The following is an 18,414-nucleotide window of genomic DNA, read 5'->3' on the forward strand; positions in this document are numbered from 1 at the left end:
ACGCGCTATCCGACGCTAGCCGCCGACCGCACCGATGATCGGGTGAAGTCCTTCGTCGCGCCGTCGATCGCTGGAACGCAGGTGAGCTTTGGTCGTGATGAGCAGATGAGGGCTGGCGTAGGTGGAGAGCTAATGTTTTTAGCATAGCTCTGTCGAGGTCCTGTAGCTAAGTTAGCTTCAATGGTGTCGTTAGCAACAGCATTGCTAGGCTTTGCCAGGCGGGACAGCATTAACCGTGTGGTTACAGGTCCAGGGTTTGGTTCGGTGTCTCCTGATTGTAGAAGTAATAGTAGTATTGTTGATCTTCTGTCTATCCTTCCAGTCAGGGGCATGTTTCTTCTGTTTCTATCCGCAGTTAAGCACAATGCTATCACGTTAGCTCCGAAGCTAAAGTGCTTCACCGATGTATTGTCGTGGAGATAAAGTCACTGTGAATGTCCATTTCGCGTTCTCGACTCTCATTTTCAAGAGGATATAGTATCCGAGGTGGTTTAAAATACAAATCCGTGATCCACAATAGAAAAAGGAGAAAGTGTGGAATCCAATGAGCCAGCTTGTACCTAAGTTACGGTCAGAGCGAAAAAAGATACACCCTGGCGTCCTGCACTGCACTCTAATCCTTCACCCTTACTTTCCTCATCCACAAATCTTTCATCCTCGCTCAAATTAATAGGGTAATTGTCGCTTTCTCGGTCCGAATCGCTCTCGCTGCTGGTGTAAACAATGTGCAGATGTGAGGAGCTCTTCAACCTGTGACGTCACGCTACTTTCGGTACAGGCAAGGCTTTTTTTTATCAGCGACCAAAAGTTGCAACTTTATCGTCGATGTTCTCTACTAAATCCTTTCAGCAAAAATATGGCAACATCGCGAAATGATCAAGTATGACACATAGAATGGACCTGCTATCCCCGTTTAAATAAAAAAAATTCATTTCAGTAGGCCTTTAAGCGATGTCATGATTATCCTTACATCACACTCAAATTTATAAGCGCATGGCTAAATTTGAGTAGGTTTTAAATTAATTACCGCCGGTGCGCTAATTCAAGGAAATACAGTATGTGGTGATATTCTTTTCACAAAATACAACCAATAGTACGTTAATGTTAAATCTTACTTGTGAAAAGTAGTCCCCCGATTCCTATTTTCAACAGTCTGCTCATTTGAGCAGGAAAACGCTGAACACCATCTTTGTTTTCTACCTGTCAACTGTCAGTTTAGCATCTTTGTTTTCTACCTGTCAACTGTCAGTTTAGCATCTTTGTTTTCTACCTGTCAACTGTCAGTTTAGCATCTTTGTTTTCTACCTGTCAACTGTCAGTTTAGCATCTTTGTTTTCTACCTGTCAACTGTCAGTTTAGCATCTTTGTTTTCTACCTGTCAACTGTCAGTTTAGCATCTTTGTTTTCTACCTGTCAACTGTCAGTTTAGCATCTTTGTTTTCTTCCTGTCAACTGTCTGTTTAGCATCTTTGTTTTCTACCTGTCAACTGTCAGTTTAGCATCTGTGTTTTCTACCTGTCAACTGTCAGTTTAGCATCTTCCTTTTCTACCTGTCAACTGTCAGTTTAGCATCTTCCTTTTCTACCTGTCAACTGTCAGTTTAGCATCTGTGTTTTCTACCTGTCAACTGTCAGTTTAGCATCTGTGTTTTCTACCTGTCAACTGTCAGTTTAGCATCTGTGTTTTCTACCTGTCAACTGTCAGTTTAGCATCTGTGTTTTCTACCTGTCAACTGTCAGTTTAGCATCTTCCTTTTCTACCTGTCAACTGTCAGTTTAGCATCTTCCTTTTCTACCTGTCAACTGTCAGTTTAGCATCTTCCTTTTCTACCTGTCAACTGTCAGTTTAGCATCTTCCTTTTCTACCTGTCAACTGTCAGTTTAGCATCTTCCTTTTCTACCTGTCAACTGTCAGTTTAGCATCTTCCTTTTCTACCTGTCAACTGTCAGTTTAGCATCTTCCTTTTCTGCCTGTCAACTGTCAGTTTAGCATCTTCATTTTCTACCTGTCAACTGTCAGTTTAGCATCTTCATTTTCTACCTGTCAACTGTCAGTTTAGCATCTTCCTTTTCTACCTGTCAACTGTCAGTTTAGCATCTTCCTTTTCTACCTGTCAACTGTCAGTTTAGCATCTTCCTTTTCTACCTGTCAACTGTCAGTTTAGCATCTTCCTTTTCTACCTGTCAACTGTCAGTTTAGCATCTTCCTTTTCTACCTGTCAACTGTCAGTTTAGCATCTTCCTTTTCTACCTGTCAACTGTCAGTTTAGCATCTTCCTTTTCTACCTGTCGACTGTCAGTTTAGCATCTTCCTTTTCTACCTGTCGACTGTCAGTTTAGCATCTTCCTTTTCTACCTGTCGACTGTCAGTTTAGCATCTTCCTTTTCTACCTGTCGACTGTCAGTTTAGCATCTTCCTTTTCTACCTGTCGACTGTCAGTTTAGCATCTTTGTTTTCTACCTGTCGACTGTCAGTTTAGCATCTTCCTTTTCTACCTGTCAACTGTCAGTTTAGCATCTTTGTTTCCTACCTGTCAACTGTCAGTTTAGCATCTTTGTTTCCTACCTGTCAACTGTCAGTTTAGCATCTTTGTTTTCTACCTGTCAACTGTCAGTTTAGCATCTTTGTTTTCTACCTGTCGACTGTCAGTTTAGCATCTTTGTTTTCTACCTGTCAACTGTCAGTTTAGCATCTTTGTTTTCTACCTGTCAACTGTCAGTTTAGCATCTTTGTTTTCTACCCGTCAACTGTCAGTTTAGCATCTTTGTTTTCTTCCTGTCAACTGTCTGTTTAGCATCTTTGTTTTCTACCTGTCAACTGTCAGTTTAGCATCTGTGTTTTGTACCTGTCAACTGTCAGTTTAGCATCTGTGTTTTCTACCTGTCAACTGTCAGTTTAGCATCTTCCTTTTCTACCTGTCAACTGTCAGTTTAGCATCTTCCTTTTCTACCTGTCAACTGTCAGTTTAGCATCTTCCTTTTCTACCTGTCAACTGTCAGTTTAGCATCTTCCTTTTCTACCTGTCAACTGTCAGTTTAGCATCTTCCTTTTCTACCTGTCAACTGTCAGTTTAGCATCTTCCTTTTCTACCTGTCAACTGTCAGTTTAGCATCTTCCTTTTCTACCTGTCAACTGTCAGTTTAGCATCTTCCTTTTCTACCTGTCAACTGTCAGTTTAGCATCTTCCTTTTCTACCTGTCAACTGTCAGTTTAGCATCTTCCTTTTCTACCTGTCAACTGTCAGTTTAGCATCTTCCTTTTCTACCTGTCAACTGTCAGTTTAGCATCTTCCTTTTCTACCTGTCAACTGTCAGTTTAGCATCTTCCTTTTCTACCTGTCAACTGTCAGTTTAGCATCTTTGTTTTCTACCCGTCAACTGTCAGTTTAGCATCTTTGTTTTCTACCCGTCAACTGTCAGTTTAGCATCTTTGTTTTCTTCCTGTCAACTGTCTGTTTAGCATCTGTGTTTTCTACCTGTCAACTGTCAGTTTAGCATCTGTGTTTTCTACCTGTCAACTGTCAGTTTAGCATCTTCCTTTTCTACCTGTCAACTGTCAGTTTAGCATCTTCCTTTTCTACCTGTCAACTGTCAGTTTAGCATCTTCCTTTTCTACCTGTCAACTGTCAGTTTAGCATCTTCCTTTTCTACCTGTCAACTGTCAGTTTAGCATCTTCCTTTTCTACCTGTCAACTGTCAGTTTAGCATCTTCCTTTTCTACCTGTCAACTGTCAGTTTAGCATCTTCCTTTTCTACCTGTCAACTGTCAGTTTAGCATCTTCCTTTTCTACCTGTCAACTGTCAGTTTAGCATCTTCCTTTTCTACCTGTCAACTGTCAGTTTAGCATCTTCCTTTTCTACCTGTCAACTGTCAGTTTAGCATCTTCCTTTTCTACCTGTCAACTGTCAGTTTAGCATCTTCCTTTTCTACCTGTCAACTGTCAGTTTAGCATCTTCCTTTTCTACCTGTCAACTGTCAGTTTAGCATCTTCCTTTTCTACCTGTCGACTGTCAGTTTAGCATCTTCCTTTTCTACCTGTCGACTGTCAGTTTAGCATCTTCCTTTTCTACCTGTCGACTGTCAGTTTAGCATCTTCCTTTTCTACCTGTCGACTGTCAGTTTAGCATCTTCCTTTTCTACCTGTCGACTGTCAGTTTAGCATCTTCCTTTTCTACCTGTCGACTGTCAGTTTAGCATCTTCCTTTTCTACCTGTCGACTGTCGGTTTAGCTTCTTCCTTTTCTACCTGTCGACTGTCGGTTTAGCATCTTCGTTTTCTACCTGTCGACTGTCGGTTTAGCATCTTCGTTTTCTACCTGTCGACTGTCGGTTTAGCATCTTCGTTTTCTACCTGTCGACTGTCGGTTTAGCATCTTCGTTTTCTACCTGTCGACTGTCGGTTTAGCATCTTCGTTTTCTACCTGTCGACTGTCGGTTTAGCATCTTCGTTTTCTACCAGTCGACTGTCAGTTTAGCATCTTCGTTTTCTACCAGTCGACTGTCAGTTTAGCATCTTCGTTTTCTACCTGTCGACTGTCGGTTTAGCATCTTTGTTTTCTACCTGTCGACTGTCAGTTTAGCATCTTTGTTTTCTACCTGTCAACTGTCAGTTTAGCATCTTTGTTTTCTACCTGTCAACTGTCAGTTTAGGCTGCTCGCCGGCTCCTCATCACCACTTCAAGATGGCGGCCAATTTCTCGCGTCACAGCAGCCAATGCTGCGTCTACTTATAACATGTCTATGGTTAGCGAGGCAACGGCCCAGTTTTTCTTTGCGGGGTCTGGATTTTCAGTTGCTGGACAGCCATCGGAAAGGTGTCCCCGGCCCAACCTGCAGGGGACAAAAGCACTAAATCAGAGGAAGTTGGGAGTCCATTTTATTTAATAATGTTTTTAATATTACTTTAGTCTTTATTTGAAGGGACAATGCACAGAAACATTGAGCTCAAAGGGAGATATGTTCTGTACCAGATTATAGCTAAATAGCTCATTTCCATCTGCAGTCCCTGGCTACCTAAATTTAAAGGCCTACTGAAAGCCACTACTACAGACCACGCAGTCTGATAGTTTATATATCAATGATGAAATCTTAACATTGCAACACATGCCAATACGGCCGGGTTAACTTATAAAGTGCAATTTTAAATTTCCCGCCACACTTCCGGTTGAAAACGTCTAGATATGATGACGTATGCGCGTGACGTAAACGGTTGATAGAAGTATTGGTACCCCATTGAATACAATACAAAAAAGCTCTGTTTTCATTTCAAAATTCCACAGTATTCTGGACATCTGTGTTGGTGAATCTTTTGCAATTTGTTTAATGAACAATGGAGACTGCAAAGAAGAAAGTTGTAGGTGGGATCGTGTATTAGCGGCGGACTACAACAACACAGCCAGGAGTACAGAGATGGATAGCAGACGCGTTAGCCGCCGAACTCACCTTAACTTCCTCCGTCTCGCCGACCGCATCTGTGATCGGGTGAAGTCCTTTGTCGCACCGTCGATCACTGGAACGCAGGTGAGCACGGGTGTTGATGAGCAGATGAGGGCTGGCTGGCGTAGGTGGATAGCTAATGTTTTTAGCATAGCTCTGTGAGGTCCGGTTGCTAAGTTAGCTTCAATGGCGTCGTTAGCAACAGCATTGTTAACCTTCGCCAGGCTGGAAAGCATTAACCGTGTATTTACATGTCCATGGTTTAATAGTATTGTTGATCTTCTGTCTATCCTTCCAGTCAGGGATTTATTTATTTTGTTTCTATCTGCAGTTAAGCACGATGCTATCACGTTAGCTCCGTAGCTAAAGTGTTTCGTCGATGTATTGTCGTGGAGATAAAAGTCACTGTGAATGTCCATTTAGTATATATAGTATCCGAGGTGGTTTAAAATACAAATCCGTGATCCACAATAGAAAAAGGAGAGAATGTGGAATCCAATGAGACAGCTTGTACCTAAGTTACGGTGGGAGCGAAAAAAGATGTCTTGCACTGCATTCTAGTCCTTCACTCGAACGTTCCTCGTCCACGAATATTTCATCCTCGCTCAAATTAATGGGGTAATCGTCGCTTTCTCGGTCCGAATCGCTCTAGCTGCATTGAAAACAATAGGAAAATGTGAGGAGCCTGTCAACTGACTACGTCACGCTACTTCCGGTAGGGGCAAGGCTTTTTTTTTATCAGATACCGAAAGTTGCGATCTTTATCGTCGTTGTTCTCTACTAAATCCTTTCAGCAAAAATATGGCAATATCGCGAAATGATCAAGTATGACACATAGAATGGATCTGCTATCCCCGTTTAAATTAAAAAAATTCATTTCAGTAGGCCTTTAAGGGATACAAAAATCATGCAATAAAATTATGACAATAAAATCATACTATAGCATGTAATAAAATTAAGAAATGTCATAAAATGCCCTTTCATTGACACATACTAATATACAATACAACATCACACAAAGACAATACATGCTCTTGTTCACATCTGTCATCACTTGTAAAAACAACCATGATTTTAACACACACCTCACAATTTACAACAAAAATGCTCTCATGGATGAATATAATTATTGTCGTAGAGCTATTAAATCCACGTCTAGATAACATCCATCTCAGTGGCCTAGTGGTTAGAGTGTCCTTCCTGAGATCGGTAGGTTGGAGTTCAAATCCCAGCCGAGTCATACCAAAGACTATAAAAATGGGACCCATAACCTCCCTGCTTGGCACTCAGCAACAAAGGGTTGGAGTTGGGGGTTAAATCACCAAAATGATTCCCGGGCGCGGCGCCGCTGCTGCCCACTGCTCCCCAAGGGGATGGGACAAATGCAGAGGACAAATTTCACCACATCTAAGTGTGTGTGTGACAATCATTGGTACTTGAATCTTTGATCTTAATGAAGCGCCTCTTTTTAATTTAACATAACATGAAGCGCTTCTGTTTAATTTATTAACACGTTTGCTCATTTGAAGGATTATTTAATACCATGCGCCGTAATTTAATACAGCGCATGCGCAGCTAATGAATAAGACACTGTCACGCCAAATTTCTTCCCATTACAAAAACCTTCCTATCCCCCATTTACTTCCGGGGTCATTTCCTCTTAAGTCATTTCCTCTTACGTCATAGCACTTCGGCTTTGACTGCCCGTCGCTGTTTTTATTTTATTTTTTATAATATAGCGTTAACAAAACGTCTGTATTAATCGGACAAATTAACTTGAGGATATTCCTGACTGCACATTTGACTCGTGGACATATGCGGCAATGAATAACAGTGTACAATAAGTTAATTCATTATCAATCAACATTATCAAACTTTATTAAAACTAAATGTATTCGTTAAATTCAGTTTTTTTTTTGTTCTCTGTGTAAGTGAACTAAATTAAAATGACATTTATGTGCACATATGTACCTCAGTGAAGTCAGATGACCCGTGGTCAGACAAACGACAATATTTAGAATAAGAACATAAAAATAAAGAAAAACCTTGGGTATTTCTTCAAGACTTTAAGATGAGGCAAAAAACTGCAATGTAAAATGATTTTTTATTGTTTACAAATGTTTTGTTCCAAACATTGCGCGAGCTGCACCTAAAGAATGGGGAACACAGATAAAGGACAAAGCGTCAATTATAATCACAAGTGGTGGTCACCTCAGAAGTAGACATGTTATAGTGAAAAGCTCTTAAACCACATCAAGGTACAAACCAATAAAGGTTATTAGATTATTTTTGAACCAGTTATTTTTTCCCCCAGCTTACATATTTCTCCAATCATTTTTTTTATGGAGCAACATAGGTATACAATTTATTCACTTTTGTCCGATTAATACAGACGTTTTGTTAACGCTATATTATAAAAATTTTTTAAAAAAACAGCGACGGGCAGTCAAAGCCGAAGTGCTATCGATCGCTGTCAATGACGTAAGAGGAAATGACCCCGGAAGTAAATGGGGGATAGGAAGGTTTTTGTAATGGGAAGAAATTTAGCGTGACAACGCTGTTCGAAGTTTTTGGCCCATTCGGTTACGATGCGCGCAAAGTCCGTACTGTTTATTATTGTGCATAAATGTACTACATACATGTATACAGTGTCAATGCCCGATGTATTGCGTCGTGTTTTTAAGACGACTCGTGTTTGAACAGAATCCGCCATTTTCGTTAACCGGAAAAGGAATGTCCTCACTTCCGGCTTCGAGCCGAAGCTAGTTAGCGAGCTAAGTCAAGCTACGTGGTTAGCGAGGCAACGGCCCACTTTTTCTTTGTGGCGTCTGGCTTTTCAGTTGCTTATCCATCAACGGTGTAACTGTGTACCTTTCGACTGTTTGTATCTTACTAGCCGACGCTCTCGCCAAAATATGTCAGAAGGGAGTCATTACTTTGGTGAGTAACATTGTTTTGTGCTGCATTAACCTTACACTACTTCTCCTCTGGCACCTTCTTTGATCAGGCTCTATGCTGACAAGAGAAGTTACATGCACTGCTTTCATGACTCCAGGAGGTAAAACAAATGTTTCCTTTTTTGACTCTATGCTCCACAAGCTCTTATTATTCCAACGCTGAAGTTACGTCGTTGTTGTATAATCACCCGTCTGACGAACGTGACCTAGCCACATTGCACACTGTAATAACACGTCCTTTGTCAGGTGAATATTCATACAGATGTATATTTCTACACATTAGTCTACACCAGTGTTTTTCAACCTTTTCTGAGCCAAAACACATTTTTGTCATTGAAAAAATCTCGAGGCACACCACCAGCAGAAAACGTTAAAAAATAAAACTCAGCAGCCGATATCGACAGTAAAAAGTTGTCCTCGCAATTGTTGGATATGGATTCTAAGCATGCATCACCATAGCTCTTGTCTCAAAGTAGGTGTACTTAAGTGCCGAACTCTGTAGTATTTGCACCTGGCTCGCTGACAATAAGCTATCCATACACTTTGGTAAAACGGAATCCATCCCATTTGGGTCCCAAATCAACCTTAAGAAAGTCAATGACTTCACTGTTAAAGTGGGTGACATTGTTATCACCAGGAAAGATGAGGTCACCTACCTAGGTTCCCTTCTAGAGGCTAATCTTTCCTGTGATAAAATGGCAACCTAGGTAATCAAAAAGGTCAACCAACGAACACGATTTCTCTACAGAATCTCCTCTCTGGTCAACAAAAGCACCATGAAGATTCTAGCGGGAACTCTCATTCAACCCTTTTTCGGTTACGCATGCACCTCCAAAACCCTCAAATCTAGACTCCAAACATCCCAGGACAAGCTAGTCGGGTTACTTCCAGACCTCCACCCCAGATCACACTTCACTCCTACCCACTTCTCCAAAGTGGGCTGGCTCAGGGTGGAGGACAGAGTAAAACAACTTGCACTGAGCCAAGTCTATAAAATCCGCTACACCTCCCTGATACCGAAGTACATGTCAAACTACTTCCATAACGTAAATGACCACCATAACCACAACACCAGATTCCGATCTAACAAAGGTCTTAACTCATTCTCCTTCTATGCCACATCAATATGGAATGCACTCCCAACAGGTGTACAAAAAAGGGCATCTCTACCCTCCTTCAAAACCGCACTAAAAGAACACCTCCAGGCAACTACAACCCTAGACTAACACCTTCCCACCACCACATCTCTCCTCCCCGGATTGTAATTAATCAAATGTAAATACTGTACTTGTTCTTATGCTTTCTGAGCTCACTATGTTCACTGCTCGCTGTACATATCCTACGAAGTCAGACCTACACTGTTACAATGTCCATTTCTCAGATGATATAATTGTTGATGACTGAAGTGCTGATATCAACCAAACCTAACCCCCGTGCCCCAACCCCCTCCACATCCCACTCCCCGGATTGTAAATTGATTGATTGATTGATATATTTTTATTTCAAATATGCATAAAAACAAGAGCAAGCCTGATCCAATACAGTGCTATAGCCTTAACAGCCATTATAACAAAATGAAAACAATGGAGAATAAAAAACAAACAAATGAGCATTGGACATTCTTTTTCTTTTTTTACATATTTGAAAAGGAGTGAGAAGAAGTTTACACTTATTTAATCCCACCCCTTTTCTTTAAATCATAAATTACTCTGAGCTAGAACTACCTATTCACTCAATGTACAAACTTAATGAACTTGTACATACATCATAGATATATACATACATATGCACACCACACACATACATAGCCACATCATTACCACTAGTGATCATGGAAATGGTATCATGCCACCACAACAACACCACTGCCTCAATGGGCAGCCCCACACTCTTCTGTAACACAAACAACCCAATATCAAAGCCCTTCTTCATCTCTGTACCTCTGGAATACCATGTACTTATACTTCTTTTTAAACTGGTTTATGTTTGGACATTGCTGTAACTCATCATTCAAACCATTCCATAATTTCACTCCACAAATTGAAATACAAAAACTTTTAATGGTCGTTCTATAACTAAGCATTTTGAAATGTAAATTCCCCCTTAAATTATACCCGCCCTCTCGTGTGCTGAACAATTTTTGAATGCTTCCTGGGAGTTTATTTATTTTGGCTTCATACATTATTTGTGCAGTTTGATAAAAAATAATATAGTTTAAATTTCAATATTTTTGACTGTAAGAATAGTGAGTGAGTATGGTCCAGATATCCAACCTTGTTGATGATCCGTACAGCTCTTTTCTGAAGTATAGTTATTGAATTTAATGAGCTTTTATAATTATTCCCCCAGACTTCCACACAGTAGGTTAAATATGGTAAAACTAATGAACAGTAAAGAATGTGGAGTGATTTGTGATCCAGAACCTGCTTTGCTTTATTTATTACTGAGATGCTTCTTGACAGCTTATATTGTACATGTTTTATATGTGATTTCCAGTTAATTTGATCGTCAATTGTAACTCCAAGGAATTTTATTTCAAAAACCCTTTCAATATCCACCCCATCTATTTGTATCTGCACCCTTGTTTCACGTGTCCTCTTTCCAAACTGTTTGGAAATAATTCAATGTATATACTCTGATGATTAACTTGTGTGATGACTGTATTATGCTGATAGTATATATTTATACCATGAATTGGTTAACGTGGACCCCGACTTAAACAAGTTGAAAAACTTATTCGGGTGTTACCATTTAGTGGTCAATTGTATGGAATATGTACTGTAGTGCAATCTGCTAATAAAAGTCTCAATCAATCAATCAATCAATGTCACCACCTGTCACATCACGCCCTGACTTATTTGGACTTTTTTGCTGTTTTCCTGTGTGTAGTGTTTTAGTTCTTGTCTTGCGCGCCTATTTTGTTGTTCATTGTCATGTCATGTACGGATGTACTTTGTGGACGCCGTCTGCTGCTCCACACGCTGTAAGTCTTTGCTGTCGTCCAGCATTCTGTTTTTGTTTACTTAGCAGCTAGCTCAGTTTTAGCTTCGTTTTGCATAGCCATCCCTAAGCTTCAATGCCTTTTCTTAGCGGCACTTGCCTTTTGTTTATTTTTGGTTTAAGCGTTAGATACCTTTTTACCTGCACACTGCCTCCCGCTGTCGTCCGCATATTGTGATCACGACAAACCATGTTCCCGACATCTACAAAGCAATTAGCTACCTGCTGCCACCTACTGATATGGAAGAGTATTACACGGTTATTCTGCCGATCTCTAGACAGCACAGACACTCAATAACGGCACATCTGCGGATTATAATTACTGGTTTGCAAAAAATATTTTTAACCCAATTAGGTGAAATTACATCATCTCCCACGGCACACCAGACAATATCTCACGGTACACTAGTGTGCCGCGTTACAGTGGTTGAAAAACACTGGTTTACACAGTCACTCTCTGACTCTCAACGTTCTGGTCAGACTTTTTCACATTTATGACTTCACCCAGATTTAAACCTGCGTGAAACATAAAATGCTACCATGTCTAAACTTAACTCTCACGTGACAATCTAGTACTTTTTCTGGATTGGTGTTTTGTTTTTATAAACTAACTTTGTTGGGTATACATACAGTCGTGGTCAAAAGTGTACATACACTTGTAAAGAACATAATGTCATGGCTGTCTTGATTTTCCAATCATTTCTGCAACTCTTATTTTTTTGTGATAGAGTGATTGGAGCACATACTTGTTGGTTACAAAAAATATTCATGAAGTTTGGTCCTATTATGAATTTATTATGGGTCTACTGGAAATGTGACCAAATCTTAATTGTAGTTTCCTAATGAAGCCTTAGCTTGACGCTCCTCTACTTTCTCCTGCTGCAGCAACAACAAACAAAACGTTTTGTATCGTTTACTTGTCAACTTAATCCTTCAAAAACGTAAAACAATAAATGATGTGGGAACAAATGAATGGCAAAATAAAGCGAGTTTGTTACAGTTAGAAAGTAAGGGTAAGGTCAAAAATCTGTGTGGCTCGATTCCACCATATCTGACTGCCATTACCCATAATACATTGTGTCCAAACCATATCACCACACAGATCCTTCCGCCATATATGCAATTGAACAGTTAGGTAATCTTCACTGTATTAAAGCAGTATAAAATAGTATGTCATCAAATTATTCAGACAAATGTAATAATTACAAATAAAGTCTACCTTATAATTATTCTAAGCATGCAATATATACATTTTCGTATTATTTACATAAAGTAAATAGTCCCCTTTTGGCTGAATAAACGTACAGAACCTTCCATAAAATGTAAATTAATTTAAACATAATTTAGGCTCCAACATTAATCTTAACCAAATGTTAATATTTGCTTACAATAAAGCGCTTTTGGTAGCCATCCACAAGCTTCTGCTTGAGTTTTTGACCACTCCTCTTGACAAAATTGGTGCAGTTTAGCTAAATGTTGGTTTTCTGACATGGACTTGTTTCTTCAGCATTGTCCACACGTTTAAGTCAGGACTTTGGGAAGGCCATTCTAAAACCTTCATTGTAGCCTGATTTAGCCATTCCTTTACCACTTTTGATGTGTGTTTGGGGTCATTGTCCTTTGGAACACCCAACTGTGTCCAAGACCCAACCTCCGGGCTGATGATTTTAGCTTGTCCTGAAGAATTTGGAGGTAATCCTCCTTTTTCGTTGTCCCATTTACTCTCTGTAAAGCAGCAGTTCTTTTGGCAGAAAAACAGGCCCAGAGCATAATACTACCACCACCATGCTTGACGGTAGGAATGGTGTTCCTGGGATTAAAGGCCTCAACTTTTATCCTTCAAAAATATGGCTGTGTATTGTGGCCAAACAGCTCAATTTTGTTTTGTTTCATCTGACATCACATGGACAAAGATAAGACCTTCTGAAAGAAAGTTCTGTGGTCAGATGAAAAAAAAATTGAGTTGTTTGGCCACAATGCCCAGCAATATGTTTGGAGGAGAAAAGGTGAGGCCTTTAATCCCAGGAACACCATTCCTACCGTCAAGCATGGTGGTGGTGGTAGTATTATGCTCTGGGCCTGTTTTGCTGCCAATGGAACTGGTGCTTTACAGAGAGTTAGTGGGGAAATGAAAAAGGAGGATTACCTCCAAATGCTTCAGGACAAGCTAAAATCATCAGCCCGGAGGTTGGGTCTTGGACACAGTTGGGTGTTCCAACAGGACAATGACCCCAAACACACGTCAAAAGTAGTAAGGAATGGCTAAATCAGGCTAGAATGAAGGTTTTAGAATGGCCTTCCCAAAGTCCTGACTTAACGTGTGGACAATGCTGAAGAAACAATTCCATGTCAGAAAACCAACACATTTAGCTGAACTGCACCAATTTTGTGAAGAGGAGTGGTCAAAAATTCAAGCAGAAGCTTGTGGATGGCTACCAAAAGTGTCTTATTGCAGTGAAACTTGCCAAGAGACATGTAAGCAAATATTAACATTGCTGTATGTATACTTTTGACCTAGCAGATTTGCTCCCATTTTCAGTAGACCCATTATAAATTCATAAAAGAAGCAAACTTCATGAATGTTTTTTGTGACCAACAAGTGTGTGCTCCAATCACTCTATCACAAAATAATAAGAGTTGTAGGGATGATTGGGAACTCAAGACATCCATGAAATTATGTTCTTTATAAGTGTATGTACACTTTTGACCACGACTGTAACTATAAGAACTTGATTCATGGGTGATTTTTGAGATTATAATGCTAACTTGATTTACATTGTCTTTCAGAACACGATGATCGAACCGCACCAACTTTTCGCAGCCGAAAAGGTAAAGGCTCCAATAAGGGCCGGTCGTATGATCGCTCCCGCAGAGACCGCCAACGTGGGGGCCAAGGCGGGGGCCAAGGCGGAGGCTTCGGGGGTCCTGGACCACGGTCCAGACTAGACGACCCTGATGGAGATGTAACGATGAATGATACCACTCCGGACAACACCCAAAACAGATTGTAAGTACGGCTTATTTATGCTAGGGTTGATTTAGGATTGGGCAGTGTATCTTTTTTATCAATTTAATTCTAATAATACATTTATTTTGTATAGTGGCTTTCAAGGTACTAGGGACATAACAATATGAACATTTTGTACCTCGATTATCATTAATATCACAGTATTGTTGAATGTGCTGTGAAATTTTTATACTAAGTTGTATTTAATAAATTACATAGATTTACTTTTTTGGCATAAGAAACATTAAATATTGTTCTGGCTTCTTAAGAGCCATGTTATGTTTATCTTCTTCTGTTTTCATTTGTAGAGATTTTACTGTTACTGATTGGTTATTCTGTGCCAAGAGAGCACAGCCTATGGGTTCAATGTGCACAATTGAATACCTTGGTTGCTCAGCAATGTGTGTGCAAGTTTAGTTGGGGGTAAGTCGTTTTTAATGGGAAAGGCTGAGTTTGTGCGTGCTGGTTTGCCAGTAAAAGAGTGTCACCAGTCTGTTTATCAAAGTGCGGTTATCAATCACGGTTTTGCGATAATTTTAATTAAAAACGGTGATACTAACCATCTAGAGTTTTATCGCAGTCTATCATTTTGCTATTTATCATTACATGCCTAAAAGGCTCTCAGGGTTGCTGTACTGTAAAGGTGGGGACAATTTGATTCTCCAATACATCTCCATTAGATTGTGGGCAATTAATGAATCGATGGACAAACGTCCAAGCATAGATATTTTTTACATATGTTATATAAAGTACTCTGCTCCCAACCCGGGGTGGACAGCTAGCCTGTCCATCAGATGGGGACATCTCTACGCTGCTGACCCTTCTCCACTCGGGATGGTTCCTGCTCGCTAGCCTGTCCATCAGATGGGGACATCTCTACGCTGCTGACCCGTCTCCACTCGGGATGGTTCCTGCTGGCCCCACTATGGACTGGACTTTCGCTGATGTGTTGGACTTCCACAATATTATGTCAGACCCACTCGACATCCATTGCTTTCGGTCTCCCCTAGAGGGGGGGGGGGTTACCCACATATGCGGTCCTCTCCAAGGTTTCTCATAGTCATTCACATTGACGTCCCACTGGGGTGAGTTTTCCTTGCCCGTATGTGGGCTCTGTACCGAGGATGTCGTTGTGGCTTGTACAGCCCTTTGAGACACTTGTGATTTAGGGCTATATAAATAAACATTGATTGATTGATTGATAAAGTAATACCGCCGGTTTTAAAATGCGGCATTGATGCTGATGTTCTATTCATGTTAGTTCTAGGTTTGGTTCTAAAATTATCACGATTAATTTTTTCATATCTGATCTCGATTAATATCACGATTGGAAAAAAATATAAGTATATTATTAAAACGGATTGTCCTGTGCAGGATTATACAGCGTACCATACCCCTACTGTTTATTACTGCTGTATCTTGTAACAAACATTTACAACTTGTTTAATTCAGGTAATATATGCTAACAGCTGACAACTGTCATTTTGTTCTTGTGCTTACTAGAGTTGTAACAATACAGGAACCCACGCTACGGTCCGTGCCTGGTTTTACGGCCACGGGTTTGCTTCTTTTTCGGTACATTTTGTGGGGGCGAAGTTGCCTCTCAAAGTTATTTAGTTTTTCATCACAAGTATTCTGCAATAAACAAAGTATAATTGAGATTATACTTATTTCAAGTTAACATTTACTAAACAACACTTTCAAATGGTAAATTATTATTTGTATCCTTTAATTACTTGTATACATCAGTGCTTTCCACCAGTGCTTTGGTACACAACAAGCGGTGACCCAGATTGTGAAGATTTTAAAACCCAAATTCTGTATATTATATGGAATGAAAATACACCAAAGTGCAGTTTCATTTTGATCGGATGAAAGTAGGGGTGTGTTGATTCTCTTAGTCGGAACCAATACAATAAATGGATTATACTTGTACTGTATAGCGCTTTTCCACATAGATGTTCTAAGTGCCTGCAAGTCCACAATTAGGGTCAGGATTACTGGTGAGCTGCAGCAGATAGTAAAAGTAAAGTTGTTACTCTTTCTCAATGTTGACTTTCAACTTCTATGCGATTGTTAGTCATATTTATTTATTTTGTGCTTTTGGGCTGCACTTCCAGCTGTGTAAAGGGAAGAGGCACAACGCTGTTAGAACATCCATTAGATCGTGACGAGCCTCACTTGTGTGACGGTGGAACAGGAGGTCACGCACACACACGCAAATGTACAAAAACACAGAATCACAGTGCATTCAGTTGGATTGTTCCTTGCAGGATTATACCAAACATGGTTGCTTCCCTAGGGTTTACTACTGCGGTAACTACTAACAGACATATCCGCCATGTTTGATTGAGGAAATATGCTACCAGCTGATCACCATGATCAAACTCAAATGAATCACGGTCATATAATCGCCCAGTCCTACTATAAAGCGCTCTAAAAACATCCAAACACTTCCAATAAGGGTTTTATATACATACTGTGGGTATATATGCAATGTAGTAACCAGGGTGTTAAAGTATTACAAATTATTTCTAAATCCAACAATTTGAATGAATTTAAGGTCTTAAAAAGTCTAAAGTTTTCCCAAACGGTCTTAAGTACGATTTGGAAAGGTCTTAAAAATCTAATTACGTAACTTTTATTTAAAACACTTCAGTCTTGCTTTTAAATACGCTATAACGTAACTACAAAAAGGAACTAAAGCGCTGCTTGGTCAGAATGGATCGGGCACAACATAAAATGTCCTTTGCATGCGCAGCTGTGTGGTGTTACAGTTTAGCATAGCAGCGGAGAAAACTGAACGAAAGCCCACAGCAAAGCCGAATTACTTGCAAGTTCAGCAATTTGTGGCTCCAGATTGCTTGAAGCCGGTGGATGGAAAATTGTAAAGTGTTCAGGGCCATGTGGAGCCATCGAGGAGGAGGGAAGCGTTTGTAAACATTGTGGTTGAAGTGAATGGAATGATACTGTAAAAGTCCAAAATCCGGGATAAGTCTGTGTAAAAAGATGCTGGAATCCCACAAACACTTGCACAACTATACAAGGATCATCTTAGGAGTGTTATGCGGGTAAAGTGGCCCCAAAGGCCGAAGGAGATCAATATGAAATGTTTAGTAGTGAAATCCTACTGTTACATACAGTAAGCACAGGCTCATTTCTCTGTGGTAGTAGTGTATTTACAGAAGTAAAACTATTTCAAAAATATATATTGTGTGTATACAGACAATTGTAAGCTTTTGACTATATATAATAACCATATACAGTAAGACAATTTTTTTAAGGGGTATTAAAAATTGCATTAAAACATTAAATTAGACTTGCTAATACCTGTAGAAAACGTGAATATCGTGTAAAGATGCACTCAATTGCATGAAATTTTGTCTTGATTGTCAACCATTTCTTTGAGCTTGAACTTCATGTCGATAAATATGTTGGGTTTTTTTTCTAAAAGGGTGCTGACATGCCTGATTCAATTTGAGAAAATTAAAAGTGAACCATGATTTGATTTGCTGTGAACGGGCACAGAGGGAGGACGGTGAGAGAGTGGAAGAGTGTTTGGCAAAAAAACGTACATCTGGGTGTCATCCACGTAACAGTGGAAATGGATGTTATATCAACAGAAAATCTCGGCCCTGGGGAACACCAGAAGAAAGGGGGGATGAATGGTATTGGTACTGCATTGACTGACTGAACTGAATGGCTGAGTAGTGGATGAGTAGGAACAGGACCCTGGTGTTCCCGGAAGTGATTTTATCAGAAAAATATTTAGATTTGGCTGATGAGAGTGGTCTTTGTATTGCAGATATGGGCATGGTGCATCTGTTCTTTTAGAAATCTGCTCCAGCTGAAGTTGTGACAGTCCCGTCCCCCCAAATTTAAGTTTTTCTTGTGCTATGGTTTTTGACCCTGTAAAGCATCTCTGAATTTTTGGAAAGTGTTCTATTGTAACAAACGCACCAAGTTCTCCGGGTGTCGCTGCCACTACGCAAATGAAGCAGTCACGGGTGGGACC

General features: G+C 40.0%; 1 protein-coding gene across 5 annotated transcripts in view; it reads left to right on the top strand.

Moving 5' to 3' along the window:
* The window catches only part of nxf1a (nuclear RNA export factor 1a), a 48,971-nt gene that overhangs the window by 5,452 nt on the left and 25,105 nt on the right, over positions 1-18,414 (top strand). For 2 of the 5 annotated variants that reach the window (XM_062044227.1, XM_062044228.1), the window contains exons 3-4: positions 8,443-8,493; positions 14,180-14,399. In XM_062044227.1, coding sequence (XP_061900211.1) covers positions 8,443-8,493; positions 14,180-14,399 — 271 coding nt within the window. Of the gene's footprint in view, positions 1-8,162; positions 8,376-8,442; positions 8,494-14,179; positions 14,400-18,414 lie in introns of those variants that run through there. The other 3 variants (XM_062044229.1, XM_062044230.1, XM_062044231.1) reach the window with 2 other exon arrangements.

Source organism: Entelurus aequoreus, linkage group LG04 (genome assembly GCF_033978785.1).
Source record: "Entelurus aequoreus isolate RoL-2023_Sb linkage group LG04, RoL_Eaeq_v1.1, whole genome shotgun sequence".
Classification (NCBI taxonomy): Eukaryota; Metazoa; Chordata; class Actinopteri; order Syngnathiformes; family Syngnathidae; genus Entelurus; species Entelurus aequoreus.